The following is a 20,530-nucleotide window of genomic DNA, read 5'->3' as shown; positions in this document are numbered from 1 at the left end:
GAAACTGACTCATCCCTTTTCGCTCCGTTAACGACGAAGAAGTTGGTGTTCCGCGTGGATAGATGGTTGACTCTCGAGGAATCACTAAAGCGACTTAGACGTGACGTTCTTATACATGTATATTATTTTGTGTGTGCCTGTGTGTTTTTCACTTTTCTTGTCTTAGTTTAAATGGTATCTATGAGACTTGGATAGAGATGCTCAATGATTTCTTCAAACATGCGGCTATATATAGTACCATAAGAGGCGGAGTCGAACGAGAAACTTCTAAAATCAATTAGCAATCCCTTAAGTACAAGAGAAAAGCGAATGATAAAAAATTATGGTGTGGGAAACAAATACATGCCCTATTCTATTTCACTTTCTGGATGGAGGGTGATAAGGATGTTTCCCTTTATTCCAATACCAAAATCTGGGCAGACAAATCACTGTGTTTCCTGTATTTTTCGTTTTGTCTTTTCATCTATACGAAAATTATACTTATTTTATTCGTTGTACCAAGAGAATGTGTTTATATATAAGACACACGAAGCATCATTTTTTGGTTTTCTTTTTTCATTTACCTCAAAATTTTATCAACCCTTTCTGAACACGCTTACTTGATGCTTGGCACGCTCGCCCCAAGGGGACCAGTAAGATTATCTCCGAATGATTTAGACGACTTTTGCGTACGTGTTACGTTAGAATATATTTTACCTAGAAAATAAAAATTCGTTCAGTTTAAGTCTTCACCACATATATGAGACACCTGTTACTATATATATTTTTTTTTTTCCACAAGTTAATATCCAGAAAAAAAAATACTTGAAAGAATTACGTGAAAGACAAAAAGAAATATGAAAATTTAAAATCTAAATTTGATGAATTCGTTTTTTATTATATTTAACGGAGCAGAAAAGTAACTTTATAAAGCTCTTTTCAACTCGATCTTAAATACTTCATAAATAGGGTTGGACAATTTTGCAAAAACCCTGCTGAACAGCAGGCGGGGACAGGTCGATGGAAGTTTTAATGAGGCGTTCGCCGTTATTACGACATTGCGCGACTGGTCTAACTGTACCCAAGATGTCGACAGCAAGACTGGGTTATACTTACTGGGGATAGAATCCACTTGTCGAAGTTTCTCGATCTTAAAACTTGTCGTAGTACTTGGAATAATTGTGCGTCGTTGAAGTTGCAAAGACTTGTGTTCCTCTCGTCCTGTATTTGTCCTGTCAAAAACATATTGAAATTGTAATAACTTTTATTTTTTCTTTCAAATCATGCGTTATTTTTTTGAATACAATTTTAAATGAAAATTATTTCAACATTTCTTACTGACAACTTTATTTAAAAACTTTTTAAATGACTGCATTTTTAAGAGTCGTCGTGGGAGTCACTTTGTCAGTGTTGATATACAGAAATATTTAAGCTCCTTGTTTCAAAAGTTCATTTGAGTTTTAACTTAAGTACACTCATACTCACAACTTGAATACTGTTTGTCATTTCAAAGTTGTTTATTATTTTTTCTTTTATTATCCTCCTGATGGTTGGCATTTATTTTACTTGATTTCACTCACCATTCCTTCAACACAATACTATTCTATACATCTTTACAAGTCACACTTTTTTGAGAACATTAATTTTACTTATACTACCCTTGGTGAAGACCTTCCTATCCTCACACTCTCTTATTTGAGTGTTGTTGTGACCTTTTTCTCTGTGGACATGAAAGTGTGTCGATGTCAACATATACACCCTTCTTTTTCACGAAAAAATGCTTGATAGAAATAAAAAGAAATATAAATCTCGATGATTTATGCAAGGGTGTGATGCTATGCATTACTCTTCTTGTGTTCTCGTATATTTCATCTTATAAAAAAAATGTCATTTCAGCCGCGGGACACGTAATCATTTTTATTTTCAATCGACAATCAATATAAACAGTTTGTTTACAATTTAATATATCTTTTTTTTTTTCACTGATCAAGCATTTTGATTTATTTTTCATCAGCTGAATTTTTGAAAAAATAAAAGATTTATAAAAGTTTTTTGGGAAAATAGAGTATGTGACGGGGTTTGGAAAACGATGTTAAATTACTGGGTGTAAGTTCAGTCTCATGTCCCTTAGATCCGCTTCTAAAAGTTTTACGTATTTATCCCTGGCTACTTGAGTCGACAGTACGAGTAAAGAAAAAAAATAAAAACCCTTGAAATTGTTAGACATGTCATCCCGTCTGACCAGAAACTTTTTACACTTACTATCTCAACTCTACCAAACAGCAAACTTTTATACAATATGTCTGACATATTTCAAAGCTCATTGATTATTCTTATTTTTTATTTTTAAAAGACTGTTTTTTTTTTTTTATCTCAACTTTATTTGTATTCTTCACTGCTGGCTAAACACTAATAAAGTAATAAATAATAATAACAATAATAAATATTGATTGCCTGTTTGAAGCGTTTAATACTGCGAGTCACGATTTTACAGAAAGGGTTATAAAAAAAATGAAATTTTATCTATTTTTTATGAAGGAAAAGTTATGATATAAATAGGTTGCTAAAAACTCATAAATCTCCAGTTGGCACATAATCTTTTTTTCTCAAGTAGGAAGCTGAATTTATAATCTACTTGTATTTAAGTATAAATCCAATACAATTTGAAATATTTTTCAGATATGATGGTATAATTAACCTTTAATGAAACACGATAGGGGGATGTTTCCATTCTGGTCATGATTAAGTAAAGCTGTCATTCCAGTTGGTTGAGCTTTCAACGGTTTTAACTCCTGTATTTGGAATAGCTTGTGGGAGTCAACCCTCGTCATTTCATTGAGATACCTTAAACGATCGTATACGTAGCGATAATTACGTCGTCGACAATTACGAATATTATCTATATTTCTAAAATAAACAACTATCGACATTCATATTATTTTTGGTATATTAATTATTCGGAGAATTATAAATACCACAGTTTAATTATTTGAATATTGATTATTTGTAATTTTAAAAGACAATTTTTCTTTTCTAATTAATCGAATGTTCTATAAACCATAAATCTGATTATTTTGAACGGAAAATCTTTCGGTTTAATTGGAGATAAGCTGAACACATAAAATACTAAGTCACTCTGGAATTAGATATTTTACTGGCATAAAAAAAAAAAAATAATAATCAAAGGTGATACTTGAGTCTGAAAAAAAAAATGAAAATATGGGCACTACAAGCAGCACTATTATATGGTAGATGGAAAAGGCAGGGTGGGGGGGGGGAGGGGGCGACCAAGGGCGAATTCCCGATTTATTCAAACCGCCAAATACTTGGAGCCCATAAAGAGAATGAATGGGATTGTGGTGGCTGCACCAATGCTCAGGCTTGCTTCAGGGGGTTCATGAAATACGCTCCAACGCACCCTACTTTAGGTCGCGACTTCTCCGCGTATTTCTATCCCAACCCATCGTGGTTCTTCCTACATTTTCGCCCTTTACACAATATTCACAGTATATATATGTATAGTAAAACTCTCTTGAAATTCTCTCTCTCACTAGTAGAGCTTTTCCCCGCCTAAAATTTTACCCTCACTATATACTGGGCTCTCTTCACTCGCGTAGGCAGTCACCCCACCACTCGAAACTCCACAGGGTGGCCAGTGGTATTACCATGAATTTCCATAGCCTACTCGCCCAGCTAGCATCCCTGAACATATTGCAGTACTTTGATTTATGTGAAATATTTGCTAAATATTCTGTTTAATCTCAGTCCCGTTGGAATGCTTGCATATAAACGCTCGGCACTCCTTCAGGATGACAATGACGATGAACGGATCATGTGAAGGGTTGTGTAATATTTATATGCATAAAAAATTACAAATCAGAAATTATGTTTTATTTTTTTTTTCGACTATATATAATGCTTTTTGAGTTATTAGCATAAAATATTCAACAACATTTCGATATTCTTCGCCATATCAAAAAAGATAATTTAATTTGTTCTAATTTGTATAAGCCACAAATGAATCAGTATAGCATTAATAACAAACTTAATTAACAGGCGGTATTTCCAATTGCATCTGTGGTCAATATTCATGTATATATCTGTAGAATGTGTTAACCAACATATACTATGTTTATAAAACCGACAGTGAGGTGTTAAACATGTAGGGTTTTCTCTATCTAGACATATGGTTGAATTAATTTAGTTATCATTACTTGGAAAATAAAATATCAATACTGACAACTGAGACATAATGAATATAGTGACACAAACCATATATAATACAATTATTTATTTTATTATATGTGGCTTTTGATGTTCTAGTTTTTATATGGCTTCTTTGTCAGGAGAGCTTAAGCTCCCTTTAAATTCCACCTAGATCATTGAAACCTACCGAGATGTTGTTAGTTTCACTCAACATACGATACAATTGAATAAACTTACCTGAAACATGACTATGTATTTTTTATTTTAAATTTATTAATTTTTGAAAAACTAAAGTCTTGTAATTATTGGCTATTATTTCAATTATGATTTTTTTTTTTTTAAATTTGTCTTTCATTACCACTTTACATATTCATTCAAAACTCTTTACTCACAATAAACGCATGTCATTTGCATATAGGCTCGAGAAGGGGTTGTATATGAGGAAAAAGATATATAGAAAAATCTCGCTTGGATGCTCAATTTTTTCTCTTTCCCTTTTTAACATTATCATCCGTGCTTTCCTGTCCTGTCAGTCTGGTTCATTCGTGCAAAGCAGAGCTGATGTGTGACTCGACAGATTCCCCTCTAGCCTACATATACATTCAACAAACGATAAGCTGCCTTCAGGGATTCACGATTGTCTCCATTTATATATGAAATCGACATTCACATTCATACACACAGCACTATCCAATCGGTATTCACGAAAACCCATAATCTATATACTTTTTTTCTCATATACATGGTCAAATATATTTCACTGATGAGTTTATTGTATGTTGTTGTTGTTTTTTTTTTTTTTTATTTGGAAGACTTAATACAGAATGTTTATTTTTCTTCAAAGTTGATCGATAATACCATAATTAATACCATACCAATCGAATATATATATATATATATATATTTTTTTTTTGATAGAGAAGGATTACAGTTCAAGTAGCTGAAATATATTTATCGAAGTTATAATATATTTATTGAATACTAATAATTTTACTATACAAAAGATGAACTAAAGAACAGAAAATAATAATTTTAATTGTTTATTATTGTTTCAGATTTCACTACGTGATGATTATTGTATTCCTGTTGACTTCGTTAATAAACGACGTCCAGCAAGTGCATCAGCAGTCACTACAACTGTGCAATGGGCCCTGCCGAGTCCAAGCGTAGAGAACGTAAGTTTTTTTTTATCCTCCTCTGTATTATGAGTTAGTAAATAAAACAAAAATTATATAACAAATAAATAGTAAATAGAGCCAGAGGCAATGATTGTATATATGATAACAAAAATTTCGAAAAATAGGAAAAAGAAAAACAAAAGTATATCGTACAATTTTTTTTTTTTTGCACTTGGATGAGTACGGGATGAATTTGATCGTAGACACCACGTATCGACGTTTTCGGTTATAACTTGTGGGGGAATCAGAATACGAGAGAAATATAATTACGAGGGTGACAAAATACCCCCCGGGTAAAATACTTGAAGGGGGCAGCTTGAAGAAAGAGAAGAAGTCGAAAAGTGTAAGGTGGTAAAGTGAAAAAGAGAAATAAATGGAATGGGTCGTGACTTCCGGCGTTACTTATAATTGCTCTAGCACTTTTTGAATGCCTAGGGCTAACCCAAAAATGTGTTAACTGTTTCACTAAAAATATATATCGCTTCAGTTGCTCCCACGCCCAAATGACCATTTAAAATATATATAGAAAAGCTTTACCGCGCACCATATATTCAATATTAAATATTTTCGTGGCGCAAACTGAATAACTGTGTATATTTATTAAACGCAAATATTACTCTGAAAAAAAAAAATACATAAATAAATAAACGAAATCACAACATCAGTATAAAATGATATTTTTACATTGATGTGGTTATACTGGGTTGCGATATAGGCAGAATAAAATGCGAAACTCATAAAAAATGATAGACCGTGGAGCAATTGTGAGGCATCATTTCATATCCTATAGAGAATTTCCCTTTAAAAGTACACGACCCTTCTAGACTGAAGCTCTTTCTTACGGTAAAAATGAAAAAAAGGACGAGATGCCTGACAATCGTCTTGAGTTGCTCGTAAAAAAAAAGCAGGGATGAGTGGCAAAAAATAAAATAATGAAAAAAAAAAAAAAAGTATCTCACCATCTGGGGAACTCAAGACAAAAGTTCACTGAATGTCTCTTTTGTCACATTTTTTTTCCCCTTCTTCTTATATTTATTTTCATTTATTCTTTCTTTCATATTGTGTTGAACGCCAATAAACAATACGTACCACTTGACTCGGAAAGGCGCATCAAGTGAAATCACTTTACCAAGACATACTTTCTTCCCCGGTACTTTTATGATTAAGTTTTGCTGAAAAACGTATTTATCACCAGCATGAAAGGCTTTACAACGATTGAAAATGTTGATCGTATTTTAAAAATGTTAAGGCTTGTAAGAATAGGTAGTTTGGAAAATTATTTGATGGGATGGCTTTTTTTAAAATAAGAAAGAAAAGAAAATTAAGAAAATGGAATATGCACAAGCTGCCACAAACTACACGAAGCTTTTTGCCAAGAAAATAGGCATACCGTGAGAAAATGTGTCTGGCATTTTTATCCTTTTCTCTTTTTACTTTACAATCCCTATTGTTTCGTAAAGTTACGACCAATTAATTACTCAAAAGACTATACATTGAGATTATTAATGCGGGAAAGGCGAGAGCTGTTTAGGGGGCCATATGCATAGAATATTTATAATTCCTGGGATAAAGAAATTGTGATTTATTTGTAAAGACTACATTTTTATGACAAGAAGAGATTACATTTAATTTTATTACACCATAATGTTTTTTGTTCTCTTTTTTTTTGGTTAGACTTTAAAAAGGCTTATGATCCAGGTAAATGTATGGATTCATAAATTTTATCATAAAGTGGGGTTATTAGTTGAGCTAATAATACTATAGTATGTGCAATTATAATGCAATGTATTGTGGTAATCGGCATCACAGAATTTTCGATAAATCGATGGGATTACATTTTGGTTTCACAAATACACGTACACAGTACATTCAGAGGAATGTTATTTACCCCATTTGATACACAGAAATTGAGAGGGTCTGCTACTATTTTACTCTTCATTTACAATTTCACACAAAACGAGTGAATCCAATCGTTATCATGAATGATTTTTTTTTTTTTATTCGCCTCAATCATTGTTTTACTGGTTCAATTTTCTTGTATTAAATTAGTTTGTGGGTTTTTGTTATTTGTGTATAGGTGATGTTTACAATGCTTTTATTTTTGATTAAACAAAATGTTATCTTTATTTTTCAAATTTAAAAATTCAGTCTCGATAATAGCTTTTTATAATTTCATGTAAAGTAGTTTTTTCAAAATTTTTTCAATCTTGCAATTTAATATCATTATATGTGAATTTTATATTTTATATTATTGTAGTATGGTTAAAAATTATTTCAACCTTTTTATTTATTGAACTTCAATTTTTAGTAATGCTAATAATAGTTTTTATCAATTTAGATATGTTATATACACAGTTTCAAATTAGCTACCGTTAGCTATATATGCGATCGTCATTTTAAGCCTATGTTCACTGTATATCCATATAAATACAAACAGTATGCGCGAATACATTGTTAAATTATAACTCAGTCAATAATTAATAAAAATATCTAAAATTTCTATAAACTTCTTGATATACTGTTTAACAATATTGCCATGACAGTTACTAATTATCAAATTCTCCGACTCTTTTTTCATTCAAAGTTTGACAAATTGAATTTTTCTTAAACAATCATAATAATAAAATTAAACATTATTAATAAAATTTAATCATACTGTTGCAATCGGTAGCTTATAATGAAGCTACAGTAAAAATTCAAGTTAATTTATTAATTTTAAAGAAGTTATCTTGAGTTATATTATTGAAAAGTATTTTTTCTAAAAATTTCGTTTATATTTTTATCTCGTTAACTAATTATTATAAAATTTATTTGAAGAAAATTATGTATTTTTTAATTTATCGACGACTGTATTTTTTATTTTTTTATTTTCAATTTTAATTTTTCTATTTTTAGCAACATAGCATTTCTTTTGACTTCGAGCGCTCGGCGAGTTATTGCATCCGACCCTCAATTGATATACGATGATTAAAAAAAATAAAACATAACCATTAACATTTTCTTAATATCCGTTCATGGCAAGAAATAAAATTTTATATTCAACATATATACGTCACTTAAATCCGCTTCCAATACTGATCTATTTCTAAATGTTACTAATTTAGGTTTAGTCTTTATTTGTGTAGATTTTGAATAACAAATGAAAACTTTAAACTAATTAGACCCTTCTGACAAACATTAATGATGAATAAATATAAATACAAAAATGAAATTTTTTTCATAATTTTTTGATTATCAAATTCTATTAAACTTATTTAAATTAAACTAAATTGATGTATTAAACAATAATTTAATTGTTTGTAACTTTAAATTGTTTGTGAAATGTCAAATTTTTATTTGAAAGCCAAGTACTACTTCCTGATTAGCTTATTATCATTTGAATTAAATAATTTATTAATTAAAACAAATGTACTTCATTTATAAATTTTCTAGCCTTACTATCGAGTCAAACATATTGTACATAATTAAGTTTATTCCTTAAAATAGTTCTGAAACAAGAATGTAGTCTATTATGTAAACGTAGTAGTGTTAGTGTCAAGGCTGGATACTTTTTATATTCTTTGACGAAATGATCTATCGTTTGACACAAAACGCATGAAATAATAAAATGATTATTTCAAGACTTTTTTCTAAAACAATTATAATTTATATAAAAAAAAATTATTTCTTTTTTCAAAAATTTTCTTGCCAAGAAGTTTATTTCTAAATGTCAGAAGTTTTTTTTCTCAGTGTATTATTAATTTCTTGTAGTTAAATGTTTGCTTTCATTATAATCGAGTATAATAAAGTTAACAACTGGATTAATTATATTTGAATTGATAATAATACAATTTGAGTTAAAAATTCTGATACTGATAGCAAAGTCAGGTATGCAGATTTATTATAGGGCTACAATCTAAACCTATGTAAACAATCATCATTTGCATTTTTGCTATATATATTCATAACAACCCTAAGCCTACAACCTTTGTCAAGATATTCACGTCATTTTGACAAAGCTTACTTATTGCAAAAGTTTTAGCCTTGTTTTGATTATTAAATTCAAAAATAAAATTAAACATGCATAAATAATTATTTTTTTCGTTTTTGTCTTGCGCATGGGCAATTTAAAAATCAGATAAATTCAGTAGGCATGACATTGAGGTAGCTGGACATTCTGCTGTCTCTTCCGGTGGGTGATGATATCCTGATGAAAAACACCAGTGGCCAGAGGCAGTAACTGTAATATATTCGCCTCGATCATTTTAAACTTTTTAGGTTTCCACCTTTCTCTCTGTGGATGTGACGTAACTTGCTGCTGATAACAAACTTCATTCTCCCCATAATATGTCGCGTGATATTTAATTAAACTCACCCTTCGTTTTTTTTTTTTTATTTTTTTGTTTTCTCTGTCTAACTACATCTCATTGTCAGTACTTGCCCTTTTCACACACAGACTCTGTAAAGTTTCAAGGGTTTTCTAAAACAGCCCCTGGGACTTATTAAGCATCCTGGTAATTTCATGGATTTTTAACTTTTTGTTTTATATTTTTTATTGTTATTTTTTTTATTGCTTTTATTCTTTGTCGTCGTTGATTATTTTTCATCATCTTAATAGTTTGCAAAAGTTTGCAACAATAAGTAATGGAATAAAATAAATTTTATTTAATTTATAAAATGTCAATTCAACTGTAAATGAGTACCAATGAAAATTCATAAGAGCTTTTAAAATAATCTGTAAAGATTCACTTGAAAGCTTAAGCTAAAGTAGTTTTATTCAACAAAATTTTTCGTCATAAAGTTTTTGTATGCCAGTGTATATAATCATTATATGTGAGTAGTTATTTTTTTTTTTTATATATAAAGTTTAAAAGCTTTTGGTATACCCCAAAATTGGGACGCATATAATATCAACCTTTTTTCCCTTTGTTACTGATGTGTACTGCCCCTATTTCAATTAATACTAGTAGGTGTCTTGTAGCTCATTTTGGTCTCCCCGAGTATAGTTATCACTGGCAACTCATTACGTTTTATGCAAATGACATGCTGTCCGTTTACCCATCACCTCATACACTGTTACCACGCACGAGGGTTGACACCCCTGGACTCTGAAACTTTGTAAACGAAATAGCAAGTAGTTGACTTGACGCTTTGTTCATTTTATCATTTACATGCTATTCACTTTAATACACATAAAATTAATAATTTTTAGGATCAACTAAATATATGTATATGAATTTGTATCTTAACAAAAACAAATTAATGACATATTAAAAATAAAAGAATCTTTTGCATATATGAATTTGCTATGTCATTAGAAAATTTCTTCTTGACTTGACTAAAAATCGAATTCGCTTTTTCAACAATTTTAGCATTCCAAAGTTAAACGCTTGAAAAGTTTGTTTGATCGTTCGGAGAAGATGAATAGTTAACTAGTGGAAGTGGTGTCCCTGGAATTTAATAGATATATATATAGATGAACTGTTCATGTCATTTGTATAGTTATTTCCCGTTAGTAATATTATACAATCTCGTGTTCACTTTTATTAAACATCATTACTAAATACGAAGGAACTAGATCATTTTCAAACTGTCAACAACAAGACATCTACTTTAGATGATTTGCTTTTACTTCCTTCTTTCTTTATTTCTCAATTTCTTGTCTCGTTACCAAAACCAACTCAAGGGTCTATATGAAATTCTACACAAATCTTAATTCAAATCCAATTCCAACAAGATTCAACTGCCTCCGGGCATCACTCAGACGACTAAATCTATTTTAAAGAAAAAATATAAATTCTTCAAATTCACAATTCAAAATTTCATAAATCTAAATGTATATTTTTAAAATTTCAATAACTTTACTTTTTATTTCAATCATTTTTTCAATTTTATAATATTTATATTTTTTTTATAAATTAAGTTTTTAAAATTCGTATTTAAAAAAATAAGCATAAATTATTTTACAAGGCTAGACGTTTTTATTTTCGACGCATTAGTTTTATATGCTATCGACCCTTCACAAAAATGACGTGGTTAAATTAATTCTGTACTAATTACCATTATCATTTATTTAATGTTATTACGTATTACCATTTTGTCTCGGAATAATTTTATTATATCATTCGTAGTTTTTTAATTCAATATAAATAAGCACGTCACAAACTAATGTCGTTTAAATTTTATCTGTTTGTATATTTAATAAATTCGACTATACTACTACTGTATTTTTATTATCTTAATGTTTTGTGTTCAATGATTGAAAAAAAGAAAAATATCTTCCAGAAGATCATACTTAACACGCGATTTAAAGATTTAATAATTATTATTATTATGTCAACTGTATTTTGAGGAAACTAGGCTGTGAAATTCAAGTGAATTATATATATAGGCAATCTGAATATATATAGCAGCAAAATATATCGGACACTCAAATGTCCCTTGACGTAGAAAGCACAGCCTCAGGGCTGTAGACTATATCAATGTTGAAATTGAGGGGTATATTCGTGTGACCACTGATGTAGATTCCAATCGGCCAATGTCTACTGTTGGAGAAGTGAATAATCCGTGGACCCTCGATATGTTGCACGATTCAAATACCCTTGGAGGGTGCCAAAAACGCCTAGACAATTTCACTCATATAAATGAGATACCTGTATTTCCCTTTTGTGACAATGAGTCAACATTGATTTTATTACTGTCGAGACCAATCGTCCAATTTCTCTGCTTAACGAGTTTCATAATCTATATGGAAAAAAAAAAAAAATTAAATTAAATAGAATGAACAAGAACAAGTGGGTTCACACAAAAAAATAAAGTTAAAACAATAATTAATTAAATGGACCGAGGTCGTTTGACAAGATCATAAGATAGACAATTAAATATGTATACTTAAAATTGCTCACGTGAAAAGAATATTGACTGAAAAATATTTGAGTTAGTCAATACAGCGGTTGTCAACACATTTTCTATATTTTTTCAAACATGCGTAATATAATAATTACTTGATTTTTTTTTTTTTTTTTTTTTTTTTTAATATAAAAACAAATTTAAGATTCTAATGAAATTTACGAAGAGTGGTGTACATAAAATGGTTAATTTTTTTTTGTAAGTATTGCTTACTCGTTGAGGATGAAGGTCTCTTTACCGAGAAAAAGGGAGAATAATAATTATCACGAAAATGAGGTGAGCTTAAGTGGAATAAGAGTCAACGGGTTTGACAAGGTTAACATTGACATGGGCCTAGTAACGTAAAAATTACTCAAGTCTTAGTAATTCGATGCAAGTAATTGCCACTAAAAAGTTATCAAAGGCAGGCATTACCCACTTGGTCTTTTTTATTTTTTTACTGGCACTTGTCATTTTATTTTTTAGGGATGAATTACAAAAGGTGTATGCAACACTTGTAGGTAATTTTTATTTTTTTATATCCTTTTGCTGTTTTTTAAACTCGAGGGAACTGGTATAAACGCGTCCTTAATCAAAGGATGAGAAGATCACAGAAAAAACATGATCTCAAAAGATATAACATCGTCATTCGTTTTATTTACAATTGGTAGGCATATTAAGCACTGCAATCGTTCATTCTGATGACAGTATTCAAGCTATAAATATGAGGATTCATGTATACGAGACCAACAACGCGACGTGAACCAGTGAAAAGACTAACTCCCCAAAGGCAAATTTGTTTTCCCTTGTGAATGTTGTCAGTGTCTAAGGGCAAGTTGTAAGAATATACTTTTAGTTGATCCTCTCAAGCATACGTTTCTCTATACTCAAATAAACATGTGTTTTTAAATCTTCATTCTTTAAAAAATTAATTTACTGAAACAAAAAAAAAAAATAATAATCTTATACATTCAACTTTATCATTTGGGAGAATATTTTTATTTTATTTATCAAATTTTTCGGTTCAATTTCATGTTTGTTATCAACTACCAATTGTCTCATGAATAAACCGCAATAACTGAGATTGGCTTAAATTTCGTTTTCGTTTTAGTGGAAATAGCTCTAACAAGATAATCTTTTCATCGCTGTGTGACAATGTCATTGGTATAAGTGCTCTTTTCGATGGGTCTTGGAAATGGTCACTGTCATATCAACCTAAAAAAAAATTCTAAGCCACAAAAACATTTTTTTTTTCTTTTTTTTTTTCCCTTTGACTTCACAAATCCTTTTACGAATCCTTGGCATTCACGAGTCATATCCAACGCCTATTGGACTTTTTGGGTTGTATTATGAGGACAATATCTAATAAAAAAAAAAAGATCTGGCTTAGAGCCTTCATTCTATTATAAAAAAGAATAAAAATAAAAATAAACTTTTAGTTTATTTTATTTATTTTTTCTTTACATCGATATGAAATCGTAACATTCGAATGTTTCATAATATTATGTTCTCAGTAAAATCTCTATTTTATATTTATTCTATTTCCGAATTATATTTACCTTTATAGAAAAAAAAAATTCTACGATTCAGTATGATTGAATATAAAATTTAAATATTTTTACCTAAAATCATTTGGTTGATTGATCAAAGTGAATTATATGGATTCTGTTGTATTGAAATAAAAGGGAAATAAAAGTGTTGAGCTTTTTATTTTGTATTTATTTTTTATTTTTATTTTATTGAATGTAAACGAGTCATGTGGACTATTGGATCCTGCTGTGATTGCCAGTCCAGTTTTATCGTTTGGATCGCTAATAGATTCATTAGAGGGTGTATGCCCTCCCATTTATGCGTTGTATATGAGTGCATTGGATGCTGCAACCCTTACTTACACTTTTGAATATGCTGGTAACACACAACCAACTATGTATATCCACCCTCATGAACTGACGATGTATCAGCTAAACCTGATTATCCATCGGTAGTCAATATCCATGCAATTCAGCTATTAATGCAAAGTGTGTAAAATGTATTCAGTGAAATGCAAGCTTAGACTTTATCTGAAGTAAATTAAACACACGTGCAAGAAAATAACATGGAAAATTACCTCAACGATGTGGTGGCCCACCTAATTTTGTCCAGATCACGTATTCAACAAAAGTCGCTTAATTTATTCTCTGTTATTTTGAGCATAACTTTTTATCAATGAATATAATAGGAAAGTTATTCTTGTACAAGTTTTATATATAAATACAACTGAATCAAATTTTTTAATTGAAGAATATTTTAACTAAACTTTTATCTTGCTGGACAGACTGAGAATAAATTTAAACAAAAATTTAATTGTATAACCAAGCGATTCAACAGCTGTGAATACATATTCATATTCTTCTTTTTTTTATTTTATTACTAAAACAATATTACAACCGTTTACTTCCGCTATTTCTTGTACATCTTTGTATTCAATTTATTTAATATTTAGACGAGGGCTGAATTCACCTTTTTCGTCCAATTTCAAATGACGTCGTTATTGCACGCAGCCTGTGTGAAACGATATTGATATTTTATTTTTCTCTTCTTTTCTGCTGTTTAAGCATGTTAGCTAAAAAAGAAAAAATAATCATAGCCTTTAATACTGAACCAATAGATATGAAATGATAACGTTTGTCACGTACTAAATAAAATTTAAAAACACATAGTTGGATAGAGAAAAATATATCAATATTAACGGCACTGCATCGTTCAATTCAATTTTAATTTCGGTATATGTTCAAGGGTCGTGGTTTTATTTGACGAGTGAAATTAAAAAAATCAATTGAAAGGGAGCTTTTTAACTACACATTTGTATTGAGATAAAAATATAATGACAAAGAAAAAACCAATTATATCAAGTCTTGTTTGGTCACTTTAATCTGGCCAAGTTGTATTGTCTGACAACATAAGAGATTTTTGATTTTTGTTACGTGATAATAATTTTTTGGGTAGGAAAAAGAAGGTTCTTGTAGAATCTACTTCGTGGTATAGTACCTGTCAGAAACAGAACCATATGTTTTATTGAGTTAGCAGCCTATCTAGTAAAATGTGGGAGGAGACAGACTGTAGTTAAGCTCTTGCCGAGCATAATATGAACATTATCTTCAGTTCATGGGTATAAAAAAATATTTACTTGAAGATAAACTTACCATTCTTTCTTCTGATTTTACCATATAGATTTAGATTTTTTATTTTGTCCATTTGCTCCATTTTCATTTTATAAAAATGTGAAATATAAATTATTTGTTTTTTCCCTCGATTTTTAAAGCTAAGAAATAGCTTTAAAACATAAGAAATATATTTATTTGATTCAGATCCATCAGCGTCAGACTCTTCTTGTGATAATGAAATAACGGGACAATTAGAAAAATCAGTTGTTCGTAAATCAAATCCTTATCTTTCTACTGGAAGAACTTCACGTGCAAGTCGTGATACAAAAGAGACTGTCAACAACACTGTAACTGTCGATTGTGTTGCCCAAGTTCACGTATCAGATCAATCACCAACTGAATCTAATCAACCAATTCGTCATCCTTCACCATATTATTACGGCGATTTATTTAAAACTCCAGACCAAATACCAAAATCTCAGCCAACAAAATACAGAAAAAGTATAAGTCTTGACGTTCCAAACGATAGGTCTCGAACGCCAGGTCTTCCAAAACGAAATTCTGTAGCTGGTGATGGAGCAGCACCATTTACAAATACAGCTCCTGGTGGTAGTAAAGAAGAAGTAAGCCCTACGGGGAGTGAGCATGCTGGTCCAATACATAATAACGAAATTCTGTCGTCCTGCATTATCACTGAGTGGGACCATACTCTCATGCCTCCACATCGTCTTTTAAGTCATGATTTACCTACAACAAGTTGCATGTGCGTTGCATCGCCGGACGAGGATGAAATAAATGAACCAAATAAGGTTGCGCGGCATCAAGTGCGCAAATTACGTAGAGCACGTAGAATTGAACCGCAACAGCCTGTGCTCGTTGAATACGACGCTGAAGCAGAACGAGCTGGAGACGAAGCGGATGTTGAAGAGGACGAAGCTGCTGACGCTGAAGATTACGACGACGAAGATATGGCGAGGCAACGACAACTTTATGAAACAGCCTTTGATTGCAAGGTTAACCGTTCTGATGATGATCTTGATGATGTTGATCGGCTTACAAATCATGCAGTTTTACATTCTCAATTAAGAATTATTAGTAGTGCACAATCACGAGCAAGTTCATCGACAGATGGCTCTAAGAAAAATTCTCAGTATACTGGTCAATTGGCGAAAGATAATAGACGAAAAATTGTAGTATTGAAACCAAAGCCAATCCCTATTCGATTGCAGCATAACCAACCTGATGCATTGTCTAATTTATCACATGAAATTGAGTCTCTTCAAATAAACTCTGGTGATGAAAACACATCATCAAGGTTGCCTGTGCGTGGATATACTCAATCACCACCTTCAACGGCTCCTCTACCAGCAAAATTTCACAATAACAAAGATCATTTATTGTTGAATATGCATAGTACACCAAATCTTCCATCACAACCAGATCAATCGAGATTAAAAGACATTAGGCTGCCAGTAAAATCACTCAAGTCTAATGAATCACATCAGAGTAATGACGGTATTCTGGAAATTAAAAGTCGACCAAAAAGTTTAATTCAAGAAAATAATCAATCACAATTACGAAGAGGTGACAAAGATTTTATTTTAGAATTTAAAGAAAGGCCAAAAGAGGAAAGACAGAGACCACGAAGTTTAATTCGTGAAAATAGACCGATCATGGAATTTAAAGGAAGGCCACATGAAGCTGAGAGTGATATATTGCGATCAAGACGTGAAGCTGGAATTATAGAATTTAAACTCCGTCCAACTAGACGCAGAATTGGTTATTCCAGCACAGAAAGTATGGCAACTAGTAGCAGTGGTGGAAGTATGGAGTCAATCAGAAGCAGTACTAGCGAGGGAAACCGATCTACCAGTAGCTCAGAGAGTCGACACAGTACGAGCTTGAGCTCACACAGTTCTGATAGTGGAAGTACTAATTGCTTCCACCATCATCATCATCAACCGTCAGCAACTCTCTCGGGGTTTTTAACTTACCATGCTAGTAAACTTCATATACTATCTCCAATTTCCGATAAATCCTCTCAAGAGCCAGCCTCAGAGACTTCTGAAAATAATCGAAATAATAATTCTCAAAAAGCCTCACCAGAAGAATCAACTCAAGAGAATATTATTGTCAATACAAATAATACAAACAATACAATTAACACAAACAATACGAATAATACAAATGCGATAACATCTATTGTTGTTTCGCCATCAGATAATTTATTTAAAAAACGGAGAACACCTCAAAATAAAAATCTCATAAATTTAGCTTTGCAATCATCATCGTCAGGTGATGCTGAAATACAAGGCTCGGATAGTGGAATTTCTATTGAATCACGAGCTGGTATTAAATGCAAGCCATTTCAATTTCATTTAATAAAACCACAATTAGACAATATAAATATTGCTGATAATGAACCAGACTTATCTGATCTTCCTTTTGACATGCCAAAACTTCGAAGAAGACGTCTTCAAATTCAACAAGACGCAACGACTTCTGGTAGTGCTACCAGTGTTGATCTTCGAGATCTTCCATTTGATATGCCAAAATTAAGAAGAAGATTAAGATGTACTCAAAGCACTGAATCTAGTGCATCACAAGCCTCATCGAGTTTATCTGTTCGTGATATTGAGCCTGCAATATTTGGTAAGAATATTTTTTATATTTAATTTTAAAATAATAAAATCAATGAGCTAGAGAAAATTTCTTGAAACCGTAAACCTAACGTAATAGAGCGGCTAGCCATGAAATTAATAAAAACACCACGTTTTAATATATACTTTGAAAATAAAATATAAAATTGAGGTAGACGATTTTTTTTAAAAATAAATTCAATGAGTTTCTTATTTTATTTTTTTTTATGTTGCTTATAACGATGTTGGTATTGTCAAAAAAAAAAAAAGTATCAAGAAATAATTGAAAACAGATTAATTTGTCAAATTAAAAGCTCTTCGTTTTTTTCTTTTTTTTTTTTGTTGACATTATACTGATAAATAGGTAATGGTTTTTCTTCCAAAGAAAAGCTAATATTTTTGTCTTTATTAGTATTCCACAAGATCGATATATTTTCTATTATCGACATTAATCTATAATACTAATAGAATTATGTTTGAACGTTGCGAGAAGAGAGATTTGATGTGTCAGTATGCCCACATACGTTACAACCTACGTGTCTGCCATCAATAATTAGCAACGTGCTGTGTCGCGTGTTAGAGTTTAATTTAGAAACAAAATTACGATGTCGTTGATTAACTTTAAATTAGAATACGTATACCAATATTAATCAAGAACCATAAATATCAATTTTGCATTAAATATAAATAACAATTAATCATACAAATTAAATTTAAAAAAATTTTTCAGTATTGATTTTTGATTCTATTTTTTTACTATGTAATACAATGTATTTTTCGTTCACTTGAAAACAATATACATGAAAAAATTTTATGTGAAAATTTGAAAACCTTTCAGTTGAAAACGACAGTAAAATCGGCATATAACGCGTCTAGTCGTCTGCAAGGCAATTTTACCATTAACATTTTTGCCAACTATTTTCTCATCTTCTGCACACATATAAACACAAATAAATATTATGTGGGCTCTAAAAAGAAAAAAAAAAAAATTCGTTGGAAGCTTCTGCATTGACGGTGACGCAGGCGTATTGGTAATATTGGAAATATCATGCTCTACTTGCGAGTGTCGTTTCACATAAATTGTGATCTTGGTAAATTTTATAAAATGTATAGAAAATAATATATTGAGCTTTATATTTTTTATTTAATCGACAAAAATAACTTGAAACAAAATGAAAATAAAAAAGATATTTATTTTTCTTTTGTATCTAAAAAAAGCACCTGATCATGAATTATTTACTGTTATTTACAACACGATAAAATCTAAGTGTCGGAGATGAGATAAATTCTGTACATTTAAGTCTACAAATATTCATTGTTTAAAATACTTCCAACAGTGTCATGATACTATCAGACATTTTTGCATCATTTAACTACATTCATGTTGCCAATTCTTGTGTTTTAGTATTTTTTATTTATGATTATTATTATTATTTCGTTCGTCATTATAACAAAGTAGTAAAAAAAAGTTGAGTCAAGACATTATTTTTATTGTCACCACGAAGCGTCATGGGTCATTTAAGAATTGAAGACGGTCGTAGATCTGTCAGAGACGTTAAACACTGTACACAGACGGTAGGCTAAAGGAAAAGAGTGAAAAAAAAAAAAGTAATCGTCCCGAACGTTATCGTACACTTTTCACATGGCTAGACTCGTGCTGTAATGCTTCTTCAAGCAATAAGATCAAGACCACCCAGTTGAAATATGGGCTCTGTTATCAGCATGATGGCTGTAAAGAGAATCATGAATTATTGATTTTATATATGTAGCATTTTTACCTGTTAAAAATTGAATACCAGTGGAGACGTAAATTTTATCACTTGAAAATCTTTAAGCATACTTAAAAAATTAACAGTATTATCAATTATATAGTAAACTAAATTCAATCTCAGAAAAAATATACATCTGCCATAATAAGATAAAAAATTTCTGCAAGGTTGATTCTACACAGTGAAAACTATTGTACCATATAGGCAGCCGGAAATTTTCCAATCACACCAGAAGAGGGGAATATTACACGTTTTTGCCTTTGAGCTGAAAGGTTTCGTGGAAATATGTTAGCTGGTGGAGTAAAAAAAATATAGAATGCATATATGAGAAAAAAAATGTATGAGAATTCAAACTGTAGTGGTATTAAATAAATGGGAACGAGCATGAAAGGGAGTACACACTTGATACACTAAAAAGCTTCGAGAAATGACATTTTATAAAATTTAAAATTATAGCTAAGTAGGTCCTTATAACGCAACGACTTATCAAAAAAAAAAAAATTGGCAAACTTAACTGTTAAAATATTGATTTATGATTATTCGACGTTTCCGAGTTCAGACTATTATCGTTTGGGAACATTTTCAACAATCATGCTATATAAACAAGTAAAGCTTGGTAAAACAAAGAAACTTTGAAACAAAAAAATAAATAAAAGTTAAGAAAAGTCAATTACAATAATAATATTTTTAATTTCTAAAATAAAAATAATAAAATACATTGTCACGTTTTTTAAATGAATATAAAATGT

General features: G+C 30.6%; 1 protein-coding gene across 1 annotated transcript in view; it reads left to right on the top strand.

The window, feature by feature from the left end:
- The window catches only part of LOC122861104, a 90,577-nt gene that overhangs the window by 65,468 nt on the left and 4,579 nt on the right, over positions 1–20,530 (top strand). The window contains exons 3-5 of the mRNA XM_044165287.1: positions 5,241–5,360; positions 15,216–15,231; positions 15,578–18,025. Of these exons, the coding sequence (XP_044021222.1) occupies positions 5,241–5,360; positions 15,216–15,231; positions 15,578–18,025 (2,584 nt within the window). The remainder of the gene's footprint in view (positions 1–5,240; positions 5,361–15,215; positions 15,232–15,577; positions 18,026–20,530) is intronic.

The sequence above is a fragment of the Aphidius gifuensis genome, linkage group LG1, assembly GCF_014905175.1.
Source record: "Aphidius gifuensis isolate YNYX2018 linkage group LG1, ASM1490517v1, whole genome shotgun sequence".
NCBI lineage: Eukaryota > Metazoa > Arthropoda > Insecta > Hymenoptera > Braconidae > Aphidius > Aphidius gifuensis.
This window is presented reverse-complemented; position numbering and strand designations above follow the sequence as displayed.